The sequence below is a fragment of the Nannospalax galili genome, unplaced genomic scaffold (genome assembly GCF_000622305.1).
Source record: "Nannospalax galili isolate Female #2095 unplaced genomic scaffold, S.galili_v1.0 scaffold999, whole genome shotgun sequence".
Taxonomy (NCBI): Eukaryota; Metazoa; Chordata; class Mammalia; order Rodentia; family Spalacidae; genus Nannospalax; species Nannospalax galili.
The window spans coordinates 743,597-768,604 of record NW_008344824.1 but is presented as its reverse complement, the minus strand read 5'-3'; the positions used below and the strand labels follow the sequence as shown (position 1 = coordinate 768,604).

The window sequence follows — 25,008 nt, the reverse complement described above, 5'->3', positions numbered from 1 at the left end:
AGAGAATTACCAGCCACCTTCTTTCAGTTGTACATATAAAAGCAAAGTCTCCTTAAATGTGATGTCTTGTTACCAGCATTATGGCTTATCTTGCTATGTTTCTCTAAGAAGTGTGCCTCAGGGAGGGTTGGCTGTGTAAGTTAGACGTACAAGTTGCCTGTAATACCTGAGCAGTACACCCCCCTCACTGCCGGCACAGCACTGACTGTGAAGAACTCAAAGGTGGAGTGTGCATGAGACCCCTCAGAAATGAAAGTCAGTTCTGGAAAGATGGGAATCATAGGCATGTTGGGAAGTCCTTAGGCATCTTTCCAGGCATCATTTGGAAAGGAGGATCTGTGTCTGTGGCACTGCAGACAAGGGGCTGTTATGATACCAAGATGAAAATTTGAGTACTCCCCACATGGGGACTTGGCACTGGTCAGCTGCAGTCACTCTCAACTCATTCTCTCCCATCCTTTGGATGTTGTATTACTAATACTTCTTCCAGTATCCAAAAGTTGGCTCTTAGATTTTAGAATCTCCTCTGCATACAGTAGAAGAAACTTTAATGTATGCTGCCTAATTAAGTTGACAGAAAATTCTTCATATACAAAGCAGAGAGATCACATTCATGAGGAATTTTTTTAGAGGAATCTTATAGTAGGTCCTTTGATGTTTTAAAGAAGTTTATCCAATTTTTCCAAAATCCATTTTGAATGCACCTGTTGACCTGTTCACTTGAGGAGCACGAGGCAGGATTTCAGACTCCAGCTCCCCCAGGGCTCTGATTTATGTAAGGTTGCCTTTGCATGGTTTTCTTTCAGCCATCACAGGCTACCCTTTAATCTCATTTTCCTACAGAAAGTCAATAAATCCCAGACAGATCCCATGCTATGTGTAATGCAGGGCAGATCCTCTGGCTCGGGGCAGAACCAACTGGCATCCACTGTAATCTGGTAAAAGGATTTTATTTCCCGGTGAGCAGGAATGACAAAAACCATCTCAGCCCTCTGGGGATGAATGGATACTTAAGAGTCTTTGAGTTTACATTTAGAAATAGATGAGGCAACAGAAAATCATTTCAAAACTCAACTAACAAACTAACCTCATGTGCTATTCATTCACATCACTGAATGAAGAAAAGGGGGCATTTACTTGGTCAGAGGATGCTCATGTTAAAAATCTGGGTATCTTCCCTGTAGAAAAGGTTAATCTTTAGGAGCAGACTCCTTCATTTCCATTGACAGTCTATGTTAATTACTTCTGAGCCTTATTCATTCACACTGTTCCTGCTGCCTTTGTTAGGACATACAGTATAGTAGTAAACAGGCTACAAATAGAAGGGAGGCTAGTCCTACCCTTGGCCCAGCTGTTGACTAGAGCTATAGTTTTGCTTTGTTAACTTCCCCCCAACCCCAAATCCAACTTTCCTCTGTACAATGGGGTTGGGCTTACTACCTGACTTTTCCCAGTTCTAACAGTATCTCTAGAACAGGATATCATTAGATAACTACCTTATTACAGACTGAGAGATACATTGCCTCCAATAAATAGCAACTTACCCACTTCTGGTATTTTTGGATATAGAACTACATATTAGGAGGCTAGTAAGGATTTTCTTCCATATCAGTCGAATTCCCCTTCCCTTAGCTTCCCTCAATTAGATGTCCTCTGCTGCCTGATCTGAATGGGCACTTACCACCTTCCGCTTGCTTTTCTCTGTATTCTTAATTGCATTCTGGTGTTGTATAAATGAAGCTGCCCTTGGTGCATATGGCAGGCTTTGTGGAGGTCTCTGTGAATGCTGTATACCACACAACTGCAAATACCATGGCTGATGGCAAGGAAGCAGAGAAAATATATAGTGAGTCACAATGTTCACACTCCATTAATTGAAGGTCACTTCAAAGATGCATTATTTTACTGGCAGCTAGGACAGATTTTTTTTTTGAAAGCTCATTGTATATTTTGTGTATATAGCACCACTCTGTGAATGTACGTTAAGCTAAATGTAACCAAGCTGAGCAAATATTCTGGGTTGGTTTGGTTTGGTTTTTAAACTTACTTTGTTTCCTGGAAAAATGGCAGCAGCTTCCTCGGAAAGGAATGGTAAGTTAGAATGTGTTTAGCTAAAGAAATGCCAGTTCCATGACGAACATTGTAAACAATAAACAGTTGTGATATAAGACATTGGAGTATGTTTTCAGAAGGTTGGAAAAGGGCAGGAATTGTTTTAGAAGATATAGTTGAATCTTTCAGGAACATTCAGAATTATGTTTTGTTTAACCTCTCCCTTATTATCTTCTGTCTTTCACGTCTTGTTCTACCTCTATTTTTATTTTCTTTGTTCTTGCTCTCTCCTCCTCTACACACACACACACACACACACACACACACACACACACACACGTCCTTTCTCCTCTAATATCACTCCGTCCATTCTCTCCCCTTTTCCCATGGTTTTCCTTTCTCTCTATCTCTGTGTGTCTGTGTCTGTCTCTCTCTGTCTCTCTGCCTCTCTCTCTCTCTGTCTTCCTCTCTCTCTCCCCTCTCTCCCACCTCCCTGTTTCTCATCCTCAAACTGATTTCCAGAAGTTCTTCTTTACTCTAATATCTCCTGTTGTGTTGAGTTGACTTGCATTCACTTTATTTACCCTCTTAGTGGGACAGGAACTTCCCATGGTACAGGTTTGCTTTGATTAAAGCCTTCTATGAGCCCCCTGAGTGACACTGGTGCAGTTATCACCAGGTGCTGTACCGTCATCAAACTCACACTACTCTAAAAGCGTGAAGTCTGAAAGTGTGGGCTTTTTTCCTTAAAGTATACAGAAAATCATCTGTTTGATCATAAAGTGCTGCTGTAGTTTATGACTTAAGAGTGAAAAATGAAATAGTTTTGAAGGTATAGGAACTGAAATTAGGGAATTACAGGGAGTTAACTAACCTTAGCAATATGTGAAGAAAAGCATGAAAGTATAGCCTTACGATGTAGGAGCCTTTGATCTAAAGTATGTTTAAAGGCCACACAGTAAGAAGGAAGAGTTTCCATTCTTTAGGCTGTGGGGTGATCCAAGTCACTTTGGATATTGCTACAATCCTTTCACTCGTCTTTCTCTTCTCACCATCTGTCTGTCTGTCTCTTTGTTTAGAAATAGAGTCTCACTATATAACCTGGAATGGCCTCAAATTCCAGTGTGTAGTCCCGGCTGTCCTCGAACTCTTGATCCATCTGTCTTAGCCTCCACTACTGGCATTAAAGGCATGTACCATTATGCTCAGCCCAAAAGTTTATTCTGGTTTCTTTTTTATCATTACTTGTTCTGTTTTTGTTTGTTTTCAGTGCTAGGGATGGAACCTGGAACTCATGTGTGCTAGTCAGTGCTCTACATCCCAGCCTGCAGAGTAACTTGTTAATTTTAGAAAACAAACCTTTCAGCAGCACAGGCATTGCCCCTTAACTCACTTTTCCAACCTATTGGAGGTAATAATGTGGCAGGTGGTTGAGGTCTTTGGTACGTGCAGATCCATTCTAGCCTGCTATGGTGAAAGAAGTAGAAGGGGAACACTGTAGATCTCAAGAGCTGCTGTGAGGGGGCCACTGAGGGTGGAGTCTGCACGGCACACACCACTGTCCACAGCAACATCCTCCTAGGACAAGCGCTTGGTGTGGACAGACTAATATAAGCTATTAACCTGCATCCTAACACCTACTTGCTCTCCATGCTCTGCTCACATGAAGAGTTGAGTTTCTGTTATGTTGACTGAGCAACTGTGCCTAAGAAGTGATGACTAACATGTGCTGCCTTGTGCCTTGGACCCCAGCTTTTACTGACTGACTCTTCTCCTTGTTTCTTTTCTTTTATCTTTCCACGCAGGCCATGCAAGTAAAGGTACAGGTCAAATGCATGATGTGTCTTTTCTGTCCTAGAATTAGAGAAGCCAAGCTCTGGCCCCCTCTGCACTGTGATCACCATGGGGGTGGTACTGAATGGATTTTCCTACCTGGAGGTCCCAAGCCTACTCTAGGGAAGACCACTTCCTGTCAGACAGTGGATGTAGGCCCACCCACCCTTGGAATGGGGAAGCCAGCTAAGCTTGGCCTTAACCAGGGCCTCCTTACTATCTCTACTCCCTTCCCCCAGATGCCTGTTTTCTTAGTTTGGAAGCCAACACATTACCAGAGATAGGAAGGACAGGCATAGATTGGGAGCCTGGGAGCCTGGCTCTTCTGACATGTCACCAGGTTCACGGTCCTATTTGTTGGTGTTCAAAGCCCTTTCACACTATACATGTTCTGCCTCTGATTCAAGGCTCCGATGAGTCAAAGAAAGTCTCCTAGGAACTGAATTCAAGTTTGAAATCATCAGATAACCATAAGTTGGAATAGTTTTCCGATTACCCCGAAATGTTATTTTGTGGAAATTCTCTTTCTGTTCACTAATAAGTATCTGATGCTATTGTTTGAAACCCTCTGACACAAGGTATGAGGTAGAAAAGGGGGGTTTAGGAGCCTCATCCCATGCAGCTGGCAGAAATGGAAAACAGAGCCTTGGCAAGATAGACCTGCATCTGGGTGATGTCTCAGATGCTGTCTTGCTTTGTGACCTTAAAAAAATTACTTAAGACCCCTGAGCATCTTTTTTTTCATTTATAAAACTGACTTATTTATATTTCATGGTTGTTACAAGGACTAGAAATGTTCTATTCATGTTTCAGGCATATTAAAGCCATATATGTAGCAATTGTGACTAGAATATGATATTGACACCAGGCTTGGTGGTGCATGCCTTTAACTCCAGCACTTGGGAGGCAGAGGCAGGTAAATCTCTGTGAAATCAAGACTAACCTGGTCTACATAGGGAGTTCCAGGCAGCCAGGGTTACATAGTGACACCCTGTCCCCAAAACAATAATATTGGTGAAATTAAATAGAGAATGACTGAGAGTAATTTAAATTATGTCTCAAATCCAAAGTTACATTTTGGCATATTTACTTGTCTGCTATATTGTTGTTTACATTTACACATGCATAATACTCTGTAGTTTATATATACATAGATTCTATCCCTAATGGATAATTTGGGTGATAAGACTACAAATGACACAACCTTTAGAATTCTACACTGAATGGTAGAACATGGAAGGAACCGAACATGCTCAGTGAACATTAGAACTTGCACAGTTTGTGTGAATCAGCTTTCACTTTCTGCTGTTCTGGCACATGAGAAGCTTCCATTCCTTAGGGCCCTTTCTTCCCTTCTCATACATTTTACTGCCCTCCCAACTGCTTCCTAGGGCTGACCTGCTGTTGTGGAGTGCTGGGGGCACAGAGCCTCTGCAACTGGAAGGTTGTCTCTGTTTGGCCAGACCAGTTTCCAAAATGTTAACCACCTGAAGATGCTGCTTCCACAGTGTGGTGGGAGAATTCACTTCCTCCATCGAGTGTCATTAATCATGTGAACCTCTCCGTACTTTCACACACTGGAAAGTAGTGATTGGTCCAAAGGCAGAGTTAATTCTGACTCTTCTCTTTGAAAGTCCCACACCTTACAAATGAGTTCTGCCCTAGGCCAAGAGTCCCAAGTGCCAGTTCTAGGGGAGGTAATGGGGCCACGGAGCCTTATAGGCATCAGTGTAAACCACAGTGCAGCTATGTCGTTGCTTCAGACACACTCAGGAAGCAAAGCTCCACTGAACACCGGTTCCCCCTTACTCGTAGCGCCTAACTAGTTTCTGGCCACAAAGCCCTCTCTACCTATTCAGCTGCCTACTGGACGGAGGCAAGGTGCAGAAAGCAGTCCCATGTGGTCAGCACTGTTCTTTTGGACAAGGTATCATAGAAATCAGGTCAGTGTAGCTCCTTGTTTCCTTGACCCACCTAAACTGCCATGTGCTGTGGCTGCTGAGAGTCCTCAGCTGCTGCACTTCCATCACCCACAGCCAAGTGAATTGGATTCCTCTCCCACATCTACCACTTGGAACCAGGTATGGTGGTACATACCTATAATCCTAAGATTGGAGAGGCTGAAGCAGAAGTGTCACACGTCTGAGGTCAGGATAGGTTACATAGCAAGAACCCAGTCTCAAAAAAAAAAAAAAAAAAACAAAAACAGAAGGGGCTCGAGAGATGGCTCAGAGGTTAAGAGCACTGGTTACTTTTGCAGAAGACCTGGGCTCTATCCCCAGCACCCACATGGCAGCCAACTCCAGGTCCAGGGGAATCTGACACCCTCTTCTGACCTCCATGAGTATCGCACAACACAGATGGACTTGCATGCATGCAGGCAATACACTCATACATATAAAACAGAAATAATAAATAAAATATTTTATAAAATACAGAAAATAAAAACACTACCACTTTGCTGAATGACCTCTGACTGGGATGGGAAGGCCTAAGCAGAACAAACTCCCGTGGACTCAGGGAGTTCCTTTTGTTCACGTCGTTTTTCTTGTGCCTTTCTCCCAGCCAGATCCTGAAGCAGTCCTGCTCTAGAGTTTTCCTTTTCCTGTAAGAATTTTCACTAGCTCACAGTGTGAGCAATGTGGACTGCCAGCACTGCAAAACACCAGCTTCAGCTCGGGAAACAGGCCAATTGTGCTGTGATGGATGCTCTCCACATTTTAACCCATTCCTCGTGGCAGGGATCTTCTCTTGATTGGAATTATTTTATGTGTTATAAAATCATTTTTTGTTATTGTTGTTGTCCATTGGTACAGATGTGAGTGAGCAAGGACTGTGGGGTGTCTGTGCTGTGTGTCCAGCTGCTGTGGTTTTATGTGCATGTATAGCAGAGAAGGCTCGGGGATGAGCTGGTCTTTCATGGCCACCTGGTTTGTCTTTGCTTAACACATTTTTTTTTTTTTTACTGTTCTTTGAAATGTAGTAAGGCCCAGCCTATACAGGCAGGGTCACAAGGAAGCAAGCTACCCCTGAGATGAGGCAGTTCCTTTCAGAGAGTCACTGAGCCCCTCTCTTTATTTCAACATCATCTCCTAGTCTGGAGGACAGGACCAAGAACGGAAGAAGACAAAGCGGCGGGGAGACTTGTATTCCATCCAGACCTCCCTCATCGTGGCTGCGCTCAAGAAAATGCTGCCCATTGGTCTGAATATGTGTACTCCAGGCGACCAGGAGCTCATCTCCCTTGCAAAATCACGATACAGCTCTGTAAGCTGCTGTGTAGTTGGGCTGAGTATACAGTGCAGGTGGATGGTGGATGGTTCTCGGTCTCTGAAGTGTCAGCCCTCTGAGGGGTGGAAGTGGGGAGTTCAAGAGAAGGACAAGTAGTCACAGTTTACACAGGCGATGCACACTCATTGAAAAGCTAGTTTGGGACTCAGTAATTTGGAATAAGTCTTCTGAATTTTCTTTTTTTGTTCTAATAAAGATCCCGGTTAAATTGTGCATTGACCATCCATTCATCCCTGTACCCTGTTTTGCATTTCTCTAGGAAATAAAATTTAACATCTTTCCACAGAGGGACACTGATGAAGAGGTCAAGGAACACCTGCGGAATAACCTGCACTTGCAGGAAAAGGTGATGCTGAAGGAAATCCATGGGATCTCACAGGCTACCCTTCTGGCTGCAGGGGCCCATCCTCCCACTTGGCTTACTCATGGTGTTTGTTTGCTTGTTTGTCTATCTGTCTGTTAAGATAGGTTCCTACTATGCAGCTCAGACTGACCTAGAAATGAAGATTCTCTTGCCTCAGCATCTCAAGTGCTAAGAATACAGATGTGACCCACCCTACACCTTGCTCGTGTTTTCAAATGTGTTTTTAAAACTGTTTGATTGCTATAAACGGGAGGTGGAGGCAGAAGGATCAGGAGTTCAAGGTCAATGTTGGTTTATAATAGCAAGTGTGAGCCCAGCCTGGCCTACGTAAGACCCTGTCTCAGTCAGTGAATCAACCAATCAGTCAATCAATAAATAGAACAAAACACCAAAAGGCTAATATTAGTTCTGTGCCTGTGTCTTTAATTTTCATTCTTTCCTTTGCTATTGCAAAAAGGCATCTGATGAGCATATCTCTTCACACTTTCCACTAAATGAATGTCAGGCCATAGCAGGAGGTATTTGGGTTAAGTCTCAGAATTTATTGACTGCAAGTCTTGTTAAATAGTGAAAGGGATACCTGGGGGTACATTTTAGCACCAAGTGACTAATTTAAACACAAATACAATGAAAACATTTAAAGATACAAGGGAAGCTGTAGTATCTATAAAACAGTAATGAGATGTTATTTTTTTAAGAGGAGAGGGGATTGGTTTGATAAAAAGAGCATGGTAATTATAAAAATAAATAGCCTTGAAATTTAAAACCCAATCTGTGGCTTAAAATATAGGGTAGACACAGCTGAACAGAGAATTGATAAAAGATTGCTTTAAGGAAATCATCCAAATGTAACACAGAGAGGTAAAAGACTGGAAAATAGGACAGAATATTTAAGAGATCTATATGAAAGCTACAACTAGAAGTTTGTATATAGCATCTATATGCTGTGGAATATAAGAAAGAGGGAGGGAACAGGGAAAGGAGGGGAAAGGTGAAAGGAAAAGATAATAAAGTCATATTATTATGGAAACTTGATAGGGGCAAAAGTATTCTTCAATACAAGAGGTACAAAATTTGCTTATGTCATGCATCTGCTTCAATTTTCAGTCTGATGACCCAGCTGTAAAATGGCAGCTAAACCTCTACAAAGATGTTTTGAGGCATGAAGAACCTTCTAATCCAGAAAAGACAGTGGAGCGTGTGCAGAGAATTTCAGCAGCTGTCTTTCACCTAGAACAGGTAAGGAGTGTTAGCTCTGAGGAGTTGAAAAGCTAGAGGACAGAAAGCCTTCTCCAAACTCGGTGCTCAGTTACAGTCCTGTGGCAAAAACAACAATCAAGGTTTATCCTACATCACCCCCAAGTGTTGTCTGTTGCCGCATAGTTGCAGGCTCATCAATTTTTCTCCTCGCACTGTTTTATAAATCCTTGCTATGAGCTCAAATGACCTCTTTCAGTCCTTTGTCATTTGCAAAGCTGCAATAAATGTCTAATGGTGTTTGGGAAAAAGAAGAAAGTGTAAGATGTGTACAAATGAATTAATTTCTGCTGGGTACATTTTACTTCAGTTAAGAAGCCAAAATTATTCCAGGGTTAAAAAGTCTGAGCTACTCATTCTGCCACTCATCAGCCTACTCTGCATCTACCTGTGTGATTTCTTCTTAGGTAGAACAGCCTTTGAGGTCCAAGAAGGCTGTGTGGCATAAACTGTTGTCAAAGCAACGGAAACGGGCAGTAGTGGCCTGTTTCAGAATGGCTCCTCTTTACAACCTGCCCAGGTAGGTATTCATCATTTTCTCCTGCCAGGTGAGCCAGTGATGGGAGTCCTGCCACAGCTATGCTCTCTCATGGCCCTTATACTTGATCTAGACAACAAAAATTGGACTCCTTGACCCATAGAACCTTGCAGACTGCAATGTATAATGGTCTGCTATGCAGTCAAGGTAAGCATGGAATCAGATTAGATTTCCTAGTGTCCTGGGCCCACTCAGGTAAGCATGGAATCAGATTAGATTTCCTAGTGTCCTGGGCCCACTCAGCCCTCTAGCTTGCAGTGTAAGGGCAGGAAGGTAAACACAGGAAGCTGCTTGCTTTTCTTGCTTTGCTCAGGTGAAAGTCTTTGTGAAGGCTTCTGAGAAAAGGAAGCTGTTTTCTCAAACATTTTAGCCCAAATTCTATCAAAAAGTAAAGCAGTATTTCCTTGCTCAGGCACTTTAGTGATTTGACAAAATTTACTATTTCTTCAGCAAGTCCAAAAATGTAACATGAGAATCCTTCAACATGTTATATTTGCCACCAAATGAAGAAAGGTGTATCTAGGTCTGGTGGCACATGCCTGCAATCCCAGCTCTTAGGAGGCCAAAGACAATTACAAATGTGAATCTAGCCTAGGATACATAGCAAGCCCTTGTCTAAAACAACAAATAAATATAGAGGTGCTAGAGAAACCCAAAGAGGCTACTTAGGAGCACAATTTGTTTATCTTACATTTAATATTTTTGTACTTTGAAGTAAAAACTATGCGAAGGTTGTTTTTTTGTTTTTTTCCTATAAATGCTGACATATCTTCTGTCAACATACGGAAGGGAATTGTCGTTAGATTTCCATCACTTGAAAAAACATCTGAAGCAAATCATCTTAAAAGGAAGATTATTTTGGTTCATGGTTATCAAAGGTTTTAGTCCACAGTCACCCGCTGCCATCACTTTCTGTACATGGTGAGGCAGAACATTGTGTCTACCAATGTGTAGTAGAGCAAAGCTCTAGAACATAGAAAGAGGGTGAAGCAAGGCTCCGATGTTCCCTCCAAGGACACGTCCCATTGGCCGTGCTTCCTCCTATTAGACCCCATGTCCTAAAGGTCTACCACCTCCTAATAGCACCACAGGCTGATGACCAAGCCTACAACACATGGCCTTTGGAGAGCATTAAAGATCCAACCCATAATAGTACCATGAGAGACAGAACATGTACTGACAACTAGTACTGCCTCTTTGAGTCTGATGACAAGGCACTTTCCTGTTCTTAAACCTGACTGCAGAGATCAAGTCTATAATTAGTCAACAAAGCTGGGGATTGAATGTCACCCTCTGCTTCATTAACTTCCCAATCCCTGGGAACAGCCTCACCTGGTCAGGGAAAATAACTAACTTGGACAAGTGAATTCCAAATCCTATTCCTAAGTATGTTTCTTTGGAATATGAGATCAGGGTCCATACTATGGATCATGGCCATCATTTATCTAAAGTATCCTGTTACCTCACCTTGAGCCAATAAAAAGATAAAAATTTAAGTCAGTCATAGGCACAGAGGATGCTGAGTCCTGGCAGAAAAGCAAAATTGATAGTCATTTTTAAAAATGTAAAAATACATGGGATTTTGGGTTGTTTTCTGGAAATAACAAAAACACTAGAAATCATTCACTAGTCCTTTCCAGTTGGAACTCCTGTCTGATGATGCACCATTAAGAGTTCAGCTCTAATAACATCTGTCTAGGGCCAGGCCAACCAGTCAGAAATCAGCTCTCTCAGAAACAAGCATTGTTTTCCTATCCTTGCATATCTGGGTGTTCCTCAGGAGTTCCACCTCTACATATGTCAGAATAAGTCCAGGAAATCCCTGTGATGAAACATAGCCAATTTTTCTAGAGTTAACCTGGGTTTTCTGCCAAGCATGGAGGATTGTGAGTAGATTTCATAAGAACTCACTGAGATGCTAACAGTGGAAACAGCAACTCTTCCTCACCTTACAGTTGTCTAAGCTGTATGCAGTCTTCAAGATTCAAAGGCTAAAGGAGTTTATCTTATTATGTAGAAACTGTTTCTCTGGTATTGGTTTTTTTTTAAAAGAAAATCCTGTATGCTTTTCTCCAGACACAAAATTAACAATTTCTTCCTGAGCACCTTTCAACGTGTTTGGCTGGAAAAGGTTAATGAAAAAACTCAATATGACAGACTAATACCAATTTTAATGGTAATGTAGCCTGTAGAGAGCCTGCTCATTCTTTGTACATGATGCCTTTCTTGGCTCTGATTTAATGTTACCATAGAAACACAATTTTGTACAATTTTTAAAAATAAAATTCTGATTGGTCAGATTTTAAAGGACAGTAAGGGTTTGGTTCTACCAAAACAAAGACTAGGACTTAACAACTGGCCTTGGCCTTTGCTTCTTTTCCTTTCCTTCCTGTCTTGCCACTCCCTTTGCATTTGGTAAGCACTTAGATGCTGTTCAGTAGCTAATTTTCCCAGAAGTCAGTCCTGGTTTACAGGAAGTGGCTTGTGCCAGTTTCTAGATACCAAGACACAGTAGGATCCCAGGGTACACAGACGATGTGCTCATGGCATGGCATGCCCAGGTTTTGCCTTTCTAAGTAAAGGCTGGAGCACCTTGTTAAGGTGTTTCTTGGAGAGGGGGAGAAACTAGTTACAAGTTTTCAGTCTGTCTCAGACTAAACCACCCACCATTGGCATGGTTTCAATTCGATTACCTGGACAGGTGACCAACCTAAGGAGATGACTAACCAGCTATCTGAGGCAAATGTTTTAGGACTGTTACTTGAGCTAGTTTCTCACTAGACTGGTAAAGTAATAAAGACCCAGTAAGGCCAGGTAGGGATTACTTACTGCAGTGTTTTGCTTCAACCATGGTGCTCTGAAGGTACTCCAGTATTTTTAAGAATTGCCTAGTTACAGGACACTAATTTCTTTGAAATGAATGCCTGTAGTAAGCTACTAACTAACCTGACCAATCAGAAGATAAGAATTGTACAAAAACTTTGTCCTGCTTACTAACTAATCACTAACCACCCAAAAACTATAACTCTAAGTCCCATGGATGCCTCGTGACCGCCCTCTCACCCCTTCCACTCAGGCACCGCTCTATTAACCTCTTCCTTCATGGCTATCAGAGATTTTGGATAGAAACAGAGGCGTATTCCTTTGAAGAGAAACTAGTACAGGATTTGGCTGTAAGTACTGACTCATCTGGGAGCAGAGACAAGTGTGAATGGATTGGATTTTTATTTATGTTTGTGTGTGTTCTAAAAGTCAGATATTCACAGAGATGGCAACATAACAGATTGAAAGAACTAATTATATATTCTGAATGTTCCTAAGAGCTAGATGATGAATTTTCACTTGGAGGTTCTAACACTGTTTTCACCCTTATCTTTATCATCACTAACAACTAATATTTCTTGACGTGCACAGCCATGTCATGGCTAGTTCTTGCCAAGCTAAGCTTTGAGCACCATTAGTTGCAGGAGGTCACCCACTGTCAGCCAAGACCCCACATAATAATAACTCTGCATTGGGAAAGATGCATCTCAATAACTTTATTTCCTGTGCTTCACATTTCTGTAATTTTCAGTAATAGCCCTTTAGAAAATTTGGCATGCATTGTCTCTAACAGAATTCATACTCTTAAGCCACTTAAAATGGCACATGAAGGAGACAAAGGGGAATTGCAAAGGCCCGCACAGCATCCTCATCCTGCTTCAGAAAGTAAGCCCTCCCTCCTCTCTGGCCAGCACACTCCTACTGGTCTCTTTCTCGTACCCCCTGCTCTCTCCACTGTCCTGTGCTGTTCCTCACCCATTCTCTACTGTATCTCTATCTCTTCCTGTCCTTCCCTGTTACCGTATCTCCATCTCTTCCTGTCCTTCCCTATACTATCTCTTTCTTTGCCCACTTCCTCCTTTCTTCCTTTAAGTCCTTCTTCCCCATTTTTCCTTTCCTTTGTTTTTGGGTCCCCTACTCTTCCCACATATTTCTGTTGGTGAGAAAGGCACTTCCCACTTTCTTGATTAGTGTGAAGTTGACAGTGAGCATCATTTTGGCCCTCTGCTTCCGGACCATTCACACAACCTGCATAGTTCTCATTAATTCACCAAATACATTCCACCCTGCTGACTCTGCCAGAAAATACAGTCACCACCATCAGCTGCTGTTTCCTTTCAGTAAAAAGAAGGAAGTGACTTGATATGAAGAGTGCAAGGCTTGTAGCCCCTAGAAGTCAGCCCTGGGGAACAATGAGAATTTTAGAATAGAGTGTGAAGTTAAAACAAAGAAATACATTCTGTTAGGTTAAATCTAGAAGAATACAACTGGATCCCGAATAGTCATAGAGATTTGTAACTTTTGCCTCACCTCTATCTCTAGCCTGCTCTCCAGAAGACATTTCATGTATTGTCTGCAGGGACTTAGCCTCATAACTAACTCTGCAGGGATTCCCTCCTGACCTCTTGGGTGCTCAGAGCTTGCATGAGAGTCCTGCTGATTGGAGTCTGTAGCCCTCCCCCATGGTCAGCCTTTTGCTTTTTCTTTCATTTCATTTAACTTAAAATTGGAATGTATCTTTGACTGGCTGGAAAAAATATATCTATGTCTATTCAACTTGCATCCTCAGGACGTCTATCCTAAAATAAATACATGGCAGAGTGGTTTCTTTCTGTGCTTCCAGTCTGATGCCCTCTGTGCCTTGCGCTTTGCCTCTGCTTTGTTCACATGTAATTGTGTGGCACATGATAGAATCCGTGCCTAATGTCTGTCTGTATCGCTCTGTGTAGAAATCTCCCAGTGTAGAAGAGGAGGAAGAGGAAGAGACAGAAAAGCAACCTGACCCACTTCATCAGATCATTCTGCATTTTAGCCGCAATGCACTCACGGAGAGGAGGTCAGCATCACTAGACACTAGAACTCTCTTCTTAGAGGTCAGAGATGTTGGTAATCACAGCTGCTCCTCTGTGGTCAACAGGGCATAGAGGGAATGTCATATCTGAGCCTCTCTATTGTTGGCTGCCAAGAAACATCCAATGGCCTTCTTACCATAATGTGAGACAGACTGGAGATTGAACAGCCTAAAATCATGACCTTACTCTTGAATTCCATGTCAGGCCAATGTTGATTCAGATTTTCAGAGTGATTTCTGAAAATCAAAGTATGGGGAGAGGGGACTACATAGTACATTCAACTTAGAATTTATATGATTCTTAGCCTTTTTGTTGTTGTTGTTGTTGTTGAAGTTAAAAAGTAGCCTGCTAAATGTTTCCTCTGTTCTTTCCAGCAAATTGGAAGATGACCCTTTATACACTTCCTATTCCAGCATGATGGCCAAGGTACACCTGGGTTTTCAGCATTTGCCACAATCTGTATTTCCTTATACCTCTCTAGGCATATGGAAATTGTAATGTGAACAAGAGGGCTGAGACTTGCTCATGAAACAGGTTCATGATACCTTGAAATTTTACAGAAATAGTGGCTGCTGGTGCTAGATTCACATGAGAGTTCTAAAGACAGTTAAATGGTCGGGTCATAGGCATACAGACTGCCTATGCATCTTAACTCCGTGTTCAGGAGATGTCAGGTAGCTCAAGCACCTGTGAAGATAAAGGGAACAGGCTGTAAATTAGAGGTCCCAGTGTTCTGGAAGAGCCACAATGACTAGAGGTATGTCACAGAGAAACTTAAACTCTGGAATGCTGAGTGGGTGAGGAACCTGCTCCTTTTCAAATGGAAAGGGGGATGTGTTGGAGTACCGGAGTACCTGTGCCTTTATTCTGCTGCACCACATGGATCCAATAGGAAGGAACAGTTCAGGGCTCATATCCTAGGTATCCCAATCTTACTGTCATGTCTCTAGTATCTGTCTTAAAAAGGATAGCTTCCTGCATTTCTTGGCTCCCCATTTATAGCAGAACTTCGCTAGGAAAGGGAATTCAGACCTGTGGTTAAAACAGATCACAATTGGGCATGTGAGCTCAGTGTTCTCATTTTGTAACCTCTTGATAACTGCAGAAATGGCATTGAAAACAGAATGTTGCCCTACAAGGATCAAAATGTTCCTGGTTTTACGAGCAAAGTTCCTGAGGTGCCTGTGAATGACAGCCTGTCCCCTCTCCTGGTAGAACTGTATGGTTGTGTTTGTTAGACAGACTCGTCTATAATTTGGTTTTCTCTCTCCTTTGCTTGCTTCATGGAACCCAGAGCTGTCAAAATGGTGAGGATGAAGAGGAGGAGGAAGATAAAGAAAAAACATTTGAAGTAAGTTTTCATAGCGATTACAACAGGGCTACCCTTTACAAGCCAGCAGGCTGGGCCTTCAGAGGTGGAGATGGGTACTGGGAGCTCATGAGGCTCATTGTACTGGTGTATCCAAGTTGGCTGCTCTGTTGTCTGCCAGTATGCCTAGCAAGCAGCAGGCAACATGCTAACCAGCAATGCCCACTCTCACCTAGGTTGGTTGTTACAGAAAATGTTCTACTTATTCCCCAGTAGTGTAGTAACAGGGCTGTAGGACAAATTTAAACATCTGAAAACAAAAAATTGAGGACATGGGGATGATCTTATGCTAATAGTATATATATATATAATTTGACAGTAATTTTTATTTCTAGGCAGTGTGGGACCCTGGAACTCCTGGCACAATTTTAGATTCCTTTGTGGTCAAAGGGACCACAAAGTCCCCAAAAAAACACAATAGAAGTAAATGCATGTAGTTAGTTTTGGAGAACTTTGACATTCTGGTAACCCAGCTCTGGTAGAAAATATCTGTTAATTGTGATCTGAGCAGTCTAGATATAGTGACATTTCTTACACATAGACAAATCAACTCAGGTAGACCCCTGAGCATTTTCCCTGTATGACAAACAGGACATTGAGAACACACACATTTAGATCTTTGATTGTCAGGAATCTCGTGCTAGGAGAAAGGAAGGCTTAGACCCTGGGGGCAGCCAGAGAAGGACTTGTCTCCAGCAGAAAGATTGACAACTTGACAGACCACCTTGCAGAAGAGACTGAAGCTGAGACAGTGGTGATAGGAAGCTCCACACCTTGACCTGCACTGCTTAGTTACGCTGTTTAAGCTTTACTCTCATTCGATGGACTAGGAATGAGTGGGTCATTGGATCTCTTTGCTCCTCTTCCTAATGTGGCCACATTGAATAAATCTTCCTGTCCTGTTTTTCAAAATTGAAACTTAATCTTGGGTTGCTTTAAATAATATCAAGGGCAAAAGGACTATGTTACCTATCAGCACGGAGAGTGGAAAAGCCATCATTAAAGAATGAGTGAGTTGTATACAGATCCTTTTGGAAAGCTAGGTTATACTTGTAAAATCTATAAAGGTTGCTTTATCCAAAATTATGTGCATTGTCTCTTAGACTAAAGAGTCACTCTCACCTCACCATGCTGAATTCAGTGAAGGGGAATGTGGGCAGAGGGTGGAGATGGGGGACAGTGGAGGGGTAGAGGACTGATCTTTCCCTGTGATTTCTTTTTCTTAGGAAAAGGAGATGGAGAAGCAGAAAACTCTCTATCAGCAAGCTCGGCTGCATGAGCGCGGTGCCGCAGAGATGGTCCTCCAGATGATAAGTGCCAGCAAAGGTGACGTCCCCGTTTCTAGATGGTCCCATGTAACTACCACAGAGCTAGCACACTATGACATAAAGTCATTATTCACAAGTGTAGATAAAGCCTGGTAGGTGTTATTTACCACCCATTTCCTTGGTGATTCAATCAAGTCTTCGCCCTGGCAGGTGAGATGAGCCCCATGGTAGTTGAGACTCTGAAGCTGGGGATCGCCATTCTGAATGGAGGCAATGCTGGTGTGCAACAGGTAATGGGAGACTGTGCAGAGTTCCTGGGGTATTCCCATTTGACAATTGTCATGCTTCAGTGAAGAGGCTTTGATTGTTCCAAAGGGATCACCCACAATTGTTTGGCTAGTGTTTGTCCACAGTGGCTAATTATGTCATAGTAGCTGGGAACAAAGATAAAACCAGAATCAGGAGTCTATAGGCAAGTGCTCACTTAGCAAAGAGTTTCAGCCAGGGTTAAAAAATAAATAAGTAAATAATGGGCTGGAGAGATGGCTCAGCAGTTAAAAGCACTGGCTGTTCTTGCAGAGCACCCAGGTTCAGTTCCCAGCACCCACATGGCAGCTAACAACCATCTATAACTCCAGTTCTGGGTGATCTGACACCCTCTTCTGAGCTCCTCAGGCATTGTACAATACAGATGCACTTACATACATGCAGGCAATACATTCATACACATAAAATGAAAATAATAAATAAAAATATAAAGAACAAAACTGCAGAGATGGTTCAGTGGTTAAGAGCACTGGCTGCTCTTACAGGGGACCCTAGTTTATTGGCTTCCAGCACCCACATGGTAGCTAACAACCATCTATAACTCCTGTTCCAGGGGATCAGGTGCCCTCATGAGGCCTCCTCAGGCGGCCTCCTCAGGCATTGCATGACATGGTGTACTTACCTACATTCAGGCTCCTGTACATAAAATAAAATAAGTAAAAACATTTGTAAAGATCAAAATAATTCATGTTTCATCATTAGATGATTTTCTGCAGAATTACAGATTCTTGGGGGAAGTTTCTGATGCCTCTGATAATTTATTTCAGACCTTTCATATGTGGGCTGCTTTACCATGAGAAGCCACATCAGTAATTCACACACCCATTCTTTATCCACTCATTCCTAATTCATTGAACAGTTATTTACTGATTGTTGACCATACCCAGATCTGCTGTAAGGCTGAGGGTACAGCACGGAGTAATAAAAATAAAGCCTTCCTCACTTGGAAGGCTCAGGCAGGAGGACTGAAAGCTCATGATTATCCTGCATTACATGGTGAGACTCTGTCTCATAAAACAAAAGCTTAGAGATATAGCTCAATGGTAGAACATTTGCTTTGCATGTACAAGGCCCTGTGTTTAATGTCCCATACCACAAAATAAAACACGAAACCTTGTTGTCTCACAACTTACATTCTATTGAGCGTGAAATGAGACAGTCAGTGTGCAGACACCTGGTATTCATTCAGTGTCTGAATTGGAACTGGTTGCAGAGGGCAGGAGTGCATCAGCGTCCCCTGAATCATCTCCATGCACAAGAAAGTGAAGTTCATCCACAAGGTCAAGCAGACCTTTGACATCCATAAAGGTATATCCCCAGGCCTTTGAGACTCTCCAAATTCATAACTACCATCTTATATGCACATTTTTTCTTAGTCTTTAATTCTTCCCAAACAAGTTTCTCACTAAGAATAGTCATTTTCTTACTTTTTTCTGTCTACTACTACCTATCAGCTGACTGACTTGCAGGGTCACATTCTTTAATTATACACCAATTTTATTTAGTCACTATATGCTTTCAACTAGGCTCATGTCTGGCTAAGTTCTGCTTCCTATAAGATTACATGTCAACAACATTAAATATTATGATGTCACCATTCTCCCACTTATTCCAAATAGGGGAGACTTCAAACAGTAAATCCACAAATGTCGAAAGTCTAATACCCTGTGCTGAAATACCAAAAATAATAGTGAACCCGCATGTAATAGCGTCTGACTGCACAAGTAGATAGTTTGGCTCACGCACATTTTTTAAGTACACCAGGGATCCTGATACTTAGCCCTGGGGTCTGCCTCTCTATACCTCTGTGGCTAGGGATTTACCATTTCTCCATCAGAATTAGGAAGATCACCCATTGTGCCATAGTTTTCATTGCTTTCTTTAAAATGTGTTTCCTTTGCAGAAAATGCTAGATTACTTAAAGGAGAAAAAAGATGCTGGATTCTTTCAAAGCCTTTCTGGTCTTATGCAGTCTTGCAGGTAAATATGGGAAAAATAAAACTTAAAACTTTATAGCTCAAGAACTAGGGGGTGTGAAAAAGGTACAAAATCAGCTGCCTTACCGTGGAATTAATGAGAAAGGCCTCAGCAGTTACCTACCTTAAAAAGCCAAGAGAGTGGGTGCTGTTTCCCTAGCCTTCAGGATTACATTCAAACAGCGTTCAGAAGAGAAACGGGTCCTCTGTTAACCACACACTTCCTCCCATTGCTGTCATCTGGCTTCGCCTTCCCTCCCTGTTTGTTAGGGTTATTTCCTAGGAGGCTCAGTATGTGTTCTAGTTTGCTTTTTGCTGCTGTGATGAAACACTGACCAAACCCAACCTGGGGAGGAAAGAGTTTTAGTTTATAGGTTTTAGTCATTATCAAAGAAAGCCAAGGCAGGAACCCAAAGGCAGGAACTGAAGCAGAGGCTGTGGAAGAACACTGCTTATTGACTTGCACCTACCCTCCCACCCTACCCCAACTAGCTCAGCTACCTTTTTTATATAGCCCAGGATCACTTGCTCAGGGATGGTCCTGCACACAGTGGGATGGGTCCCCCAACATCAGTTAACAATAAAGAAAATGCCACATAGACATGCCTCAATTGAGATTCTCTCTTCCCAAGTATGTACAGATCTATGTCAAGTTTGCAAAAACTAACCATGACAGTGTGTACTATAAGTTTTTTCTCAAACATTTTTTTTCTCAAACATATTCCCCTAAAAATTAAGCCAAATAATGAAAGAGGAGGAATTGCTCACTATAATTGAAGACTTTGCTGATGCATTAAGTACCTTGTTAATCTTTTTCTCTAACAATCTTTTGAGCTTGAATAGGTATTTGGTAAGCACATGTTTTGATACATCCATTTTGACAGAGGTTCATCCTGGCATGGAATAAAATTTTGACAAAGACTAGAAAGCAAAGTATCAAACTACCAGTTGTTGTTACCCAAATGTGTAACTCATCCATCATGACTGAACCCAATGATGAACAAATAACATATTTCTAAAAGTTGTAAGGCTACTATACTGGCTTATTCGAGAAATGGACTAACAATCTTTCTTTAAAAGAATGTCATTTTCTAAACTTTATGTGTATTTTGAATTGTCTGAAACTCATTCTAAAGTAAATCAAAGTTACAATTATTTAGCTTATTTGCCTCCAAGTAATATGAGTTAAAATAGAACATAATGTTTTCCATTTGAAGAGTTGCAGGACAATCATCCTTTCTTTCAGGAGACTTCATAATTTTTCTAACCTTATTTGACTGGGTAAATATTGTACCCTGAGGCTGTAAGGAGCATATCTGAGCTGCAATATAATCTCTTATTCTCAGTTCTGTATTTTTTCACCAAGAGTCTATTAGCTTATTGCCTCTCTTGGGAAAAGAAAATGTAATACTGCCAGGCCTGACTCACTGAGGGTAGAATGGCACAGGTGGACTCAGAGATAGCAAAATCAAGACAATTTAGTTCTACATTGCTCATCAAATCTCCATTAAATTTTTAAGAGTTTTATCAGTATTCTACAGCAGTTAATACTGCTAAATTTGTTTATAATTCATTTGTAATGGTGGCACAGAGGGGTAGGTGACATGCACTTAATTGCCAGGTGACTTCTAACAGAAATTTTAACATAGCTTAATGGTTTTAATTATAATAAAAATAATACAAATCTTTAAAATACTTAAGCAGTAGGGAAATTAAAACATTCAACGTGGGCATTTAGGGATTAGAGTAAGACTCAGAAATGCATTGCCCAGATTCCAAATCAAACCTTCAAAGCAACAAGATCCAAAGGTCCTTTTATAAGTCTCCTCCCCACCTGCCCCCCTCTCCCCTCCCCAGCAAACACAAAGTAGAAGGATTTTGTGTTGTTGAGCAGACTTAATTTAATAGCAGAACCTGGAGGGGGAAAAAAATAACACAAAACAAGGTAGCAGTAGAAATGTCACTATTTTCTGTTAAAAATTCACCTAAATATCAGAAATAAATGTGATTCCCTGAAAAGGGGAAAGGGTGCTAATGTCTTTCCAGGCTGATAACCACGTCTTCTTGCATACTGGTAGAATTGAGGCTAATATTTAGTCTTCTGGGCTCAGCCATACTCTTTCCTAAGAGCCACACTTTTATAAGCCCTTATGTCTAGGCTGCTTTTGAGATTGGAGAATTAGACTCTCTTAATAAAATAGAAGAGCTCTACTTGGTAGTAATCTCATCATGCAGTGCTCTCATTAACAGGCTTGGTGGTTGTACTAGAGCTTCCTGGCTAAACAAACTTGACCAAGACCAGGAAGGTAGGCAGAAATGGGGACGAGACAAACACCACCTTTCCACACATTAAAGAACACTGAGGAACACCATTGCATAGAAACTTAATTTTAGGTGCCATTCGCTTTTGAGCAAAGCAGGAATCATAAAAAGGTATGGCCTTTGAAGTCTTAGAATTCTTAGCTCTCTCCATCTCTCCTGGTGCTAAGCCCTAGGAACCACAATTCCATGTGATCCTTAGAGAAAGTAAAGGCAGGAAGCAAGCATTAATTATAGTTTAAAGTAAGCTTCACCTTAAGAAATCTCAGAAACAGCTCATCTCCTCATTTGAGGAGGACTTCTCAATCTTCCTCAACAGGAAATGAGGAATACTTTCCAAAGCTTCCTCAGTAAGAAAGACTTCAAGCTCCACAATGGTTGCCAAAATGATTATGACCATCTCTGCATATGAAAAGATCTGTGACCTCTGTGAACCCTTAAACCACAATGTTTGGCACAAATCCAAGGAACTGTCAGCCTCTCAACCACACGATTATATGTTGGTCTATTTATGATAATAAAGGAACAAAATATTCTTAGTAGGTTCATTGACATTAGAAATCTATTTTCCCGGTGTGGCTAACCCTGAACTTTGTTCTCTCTTGTCTGTTAAAAGTGTCCTTGATTTGAATGCATTTGAGAGGCAGAATAAAGCTGAAGGCCTAGGAATGGTTACTGAAGAAGGAACACGTAAGTAGCTAATGAATGCCGAGGCCATTCTTTGATTAAAATCTTAGCTTTGTGGCTAGAGCCCATGCATGCTCTACAAAGACTTGCTCCATTTGAGCAAAACATTTCCATCCATAGCTTTGATAAAGCCAACATCCAGGCTAGATGTGTTCACAGCATCAGTTTTAACTGAGGAGAATTTAATGTGGTGTTTACCATTTTCTTACTTTGTGTTTTTCCTTTTTCCTCTTATTGCCAGTCATTGTTCGTGAGCGTGGTAAGTGAGAGTCTCTGGCCTGACTTCCTGCCATAGAGTGTGAATCCTACGAGATTTCATGTAATTGCCTCAGCACAGTCACAACTTAGGTTTGGTGGTTGCATGTTGAGTTGACTTCAGCAGTTTGATATTTAATTAAAGAAGTGCCTTCCATCTGTAAAGCATGGGTTGTGGGCTGTGGGGCACTTGCTGCCACTTTCCTGGTTGTTCTCATTACAAATGTGTCTTGGGACTAAATAGTTTACATTGATTGGTCTCTGTGCTTTGCAGCCTTGACTCCAGATTAATTGGGTTTATCACCATTAATCCAAAGTACTTTTCCAAAGCATTTTTTATCATTTTTCAGTCACTTGTATTAGAAGGTATTCCTTATTGAGAAGTGAAACAAATGCTCACAGGTACATTATATTTTCAAGGTGAAAAAGTGCTCCAGAATGATGAATTCACACAAGATCTCTTTAGATTCCTACAGTTACTTTGTGAAGGACATAACAGTGGTAAGTGCAACCAATTGAGTTGTCAGGGAAAACAGTGTTCATGTGCACAATTCTAATTCATTTCAGTAGGTCCCACTTGATCTAACTAGCTGCTCTCCCAGGACATCAGTTTTCTATTCCTGAATAAGAAATACTGTATAAAATGATCATGGAACAGCTACTATTGTTTAGGTTCTCCAAGTTTCTCTATGAGTTTCTCTAAGTTTCTCTAAAATACTCCCACAGTCTCTAGCCCTTTCATCTCACCTCCTTAGGGCTCATCCTGTTTTTGGTGTCACCTGGTCGGGAAGGCTGAGTAGAGGAGGCTCTACAAGGCCCCAAATGTGTTATATATGTGAGAGTTTTTACCTAGTGTGCCTCTTCTAAACTTAGCAAAGAGGGCATGCCTGGCTCTCTTTTAGTTCGATAGAGCTGGCCTCTGACCCAGCACTGGTCTCTCAGACTTTCAGAACTTCCTGCGGACTCAGATGGGCAATACCACCACCGTGAACATCATCATCAGCACTGTGGACTACCTTCTGCGTCTGCAGGTGAGTTAGAGGGCCTAAGACAATGACACCTCTCACCTATAGTTACATGAGGTAACCAACAGCTACACAGAGAAAGGGAGGCCCAGGGATGCAGATGTTCCTCAACATACAATAGAATTATATCCTGATAAGCCAATAATAAGCTGAAGATGCCTGTACACATCTAGATACTGAATATCATAACTTTATTTAGATGGTATACTGTAATGTTTCAGTGGCTTACCCTTTGTGTGCCTAACTCTGAGCTGTGACTCATAGTTCCTGCCCAGAATCCTGAGAGAATATCATGCTGCATATTGATAGTCCAGAAAGCAAATTCAGGATTTCAAGTACTATTTTAATTGAGTGCCTATCACTTTCATACCATTATAAAGTTGAAAAATTATATACCAGACCCTCATGAAACAGGGACTGTCTGTACAGTTAAGCCATAATAAGGAAGGCATTATAAGCTATGTCCTCACACTTATGGGAAGGTAATTCCTAAAAAGTGTTCAAAGAGGAAGTGAGGGTAGCTTTAACTATGAACATAGCTCTTAAAAAATGCTGGTTTATCTCTCGCATTGTCTCACCCCTCCATCATGGTTTTCCCACTTAAGGTGCCCCCATTTCCCCCCATGTGAGAGATAAACAATGCCTAGCTAGTTTTGAAAACCAGAGAGAACCATATTACTCCTACACCCTACTGGCAAATTATACATAGCAGATCACAAAATATATGTCTAGGTAAGGTTTATCTAAGAACAACTGGCCCAAGATTTATCTACATGACACACAGTAATTAAAAGTACCAGACTAGTGGAACTAACCTTCTTGGGTATTTAACAGACATACTTTGAAGCCTATAATAATTTGGTCAGAGGGACATAAGGGACACTTTTTGCTCCTAGCCCTCCTAGGTCGACTAGTTTCAAAGGGACTATGAGCATCTCTCAAAATGTCCCATAACCGTGGTGAGTCACCTGTCCTCTTGATCAAGGAGGCCATTGAGACCCCCACCAAGTGGACTTGAACCAGTGTCCAGTCTACAAGGAAGAAGGTCAAATCAGAGGAAACATCTCATTCACGCTTCCAAGTGAAGGCAGACATGGTCGAGCAGGACCTTTGACTTATCTTCACATAGATGGAACTGGTAAAAGAAAGGAGCATGGAAGAAGCCAGAGTGGTCTGTGTCCTGACTCCCCATCCTCAAGTTGGGTAACCTCTTCAGAGGATGGTGTGATAAGAATAGGAGGTAAGTACTGGCTAGGCAGTTAGGGTAAAAAGACCCCAAAGAAAAGTAGCCAGTTTCTTGGCTAAAAGTCACAATGTCCTTGGGCCTAAACGCCAAAACAAAAGGAAAGTATAACCAAAGATTAAAGGGGCCAATATAATTTCATAAGAGTCCATATGTATACCTAAAGGCTATATAACAAGCAACGATGCCAGACAGGCGATACCTTCTTTTGAGTTGTTGGCCAGGGTGGCCAAAGGGATTCCCAGATAGTAACCCAGCATAGAACTGGGGAAATGAACAGCAGACCCCAATCTTATTCAAAGGAATATA

General features: G+C 41.6%; 1 protein-coding gene across 1 annotated transcript in view; it reads left to right on the top strand.

The window, feature by feature from the left end:
• Ryr3 (ryanodine receptor 3) overlaps positions 1–25,008 on the top strand; it is a 595,983-nt gene that overhangs the window by 536,837 nt on the left and 34,138 nt on the right. Inside the window, exons 70-85 of the mRNA XM_017800130.2 lie at positions 3,858–3,872; positions 6,982–7,152; positions 7,463–7,522; positions 8,648–8,779; positions 9,205–9,317; positions 12,412–12,508; positions 14,108–14,214; positions 14,605–14,656; positions 15,525–15,581; positions 16,826–16,925; positions 17,078–17,157; positions 19,098–19,174; positions 22,106–22,179; positions 22,418–22,435; positions 22,852–22,932; positions 23,374–23,462. Of these exons, the coding sequence (XP_017655619.1) occupies positions 3,858–3,872; positions 6,982–7,152; positions 7,463–7,522; positions 8,648–8,779; positions 9,205–9,317; positions 12,412–12,508; positions 14,108–14,214; positions 14,605–14,656; positions 15,525–15,581; positions 16,826–16,925; positions 17,078–17,157; positions 19,098–19,174; positions 22,106–22,179; positions 22,418–22,435; positions 22,852–22,932; positions 23,374–23,462 (1,323 nt within the window). The remainder of the gene's footprint in view (positions 1–3,857; positions 3,873–6,981; positions 7,153–7,462; positions 7,523–8,647; positions 8,780–9,204; positions 9,318–12,411; positions 12,509–14,107; positions 14,215–14,604; positions 14,657–15,524; positions 15,582–16,825; positions 16,926–17,077; positions 17,158–19,097; positions 19,175–22,105; positions 22,180–22,417; positions 22,436–22,851; positions 22,933–23,373; positions 23,463–25,008) is intronic.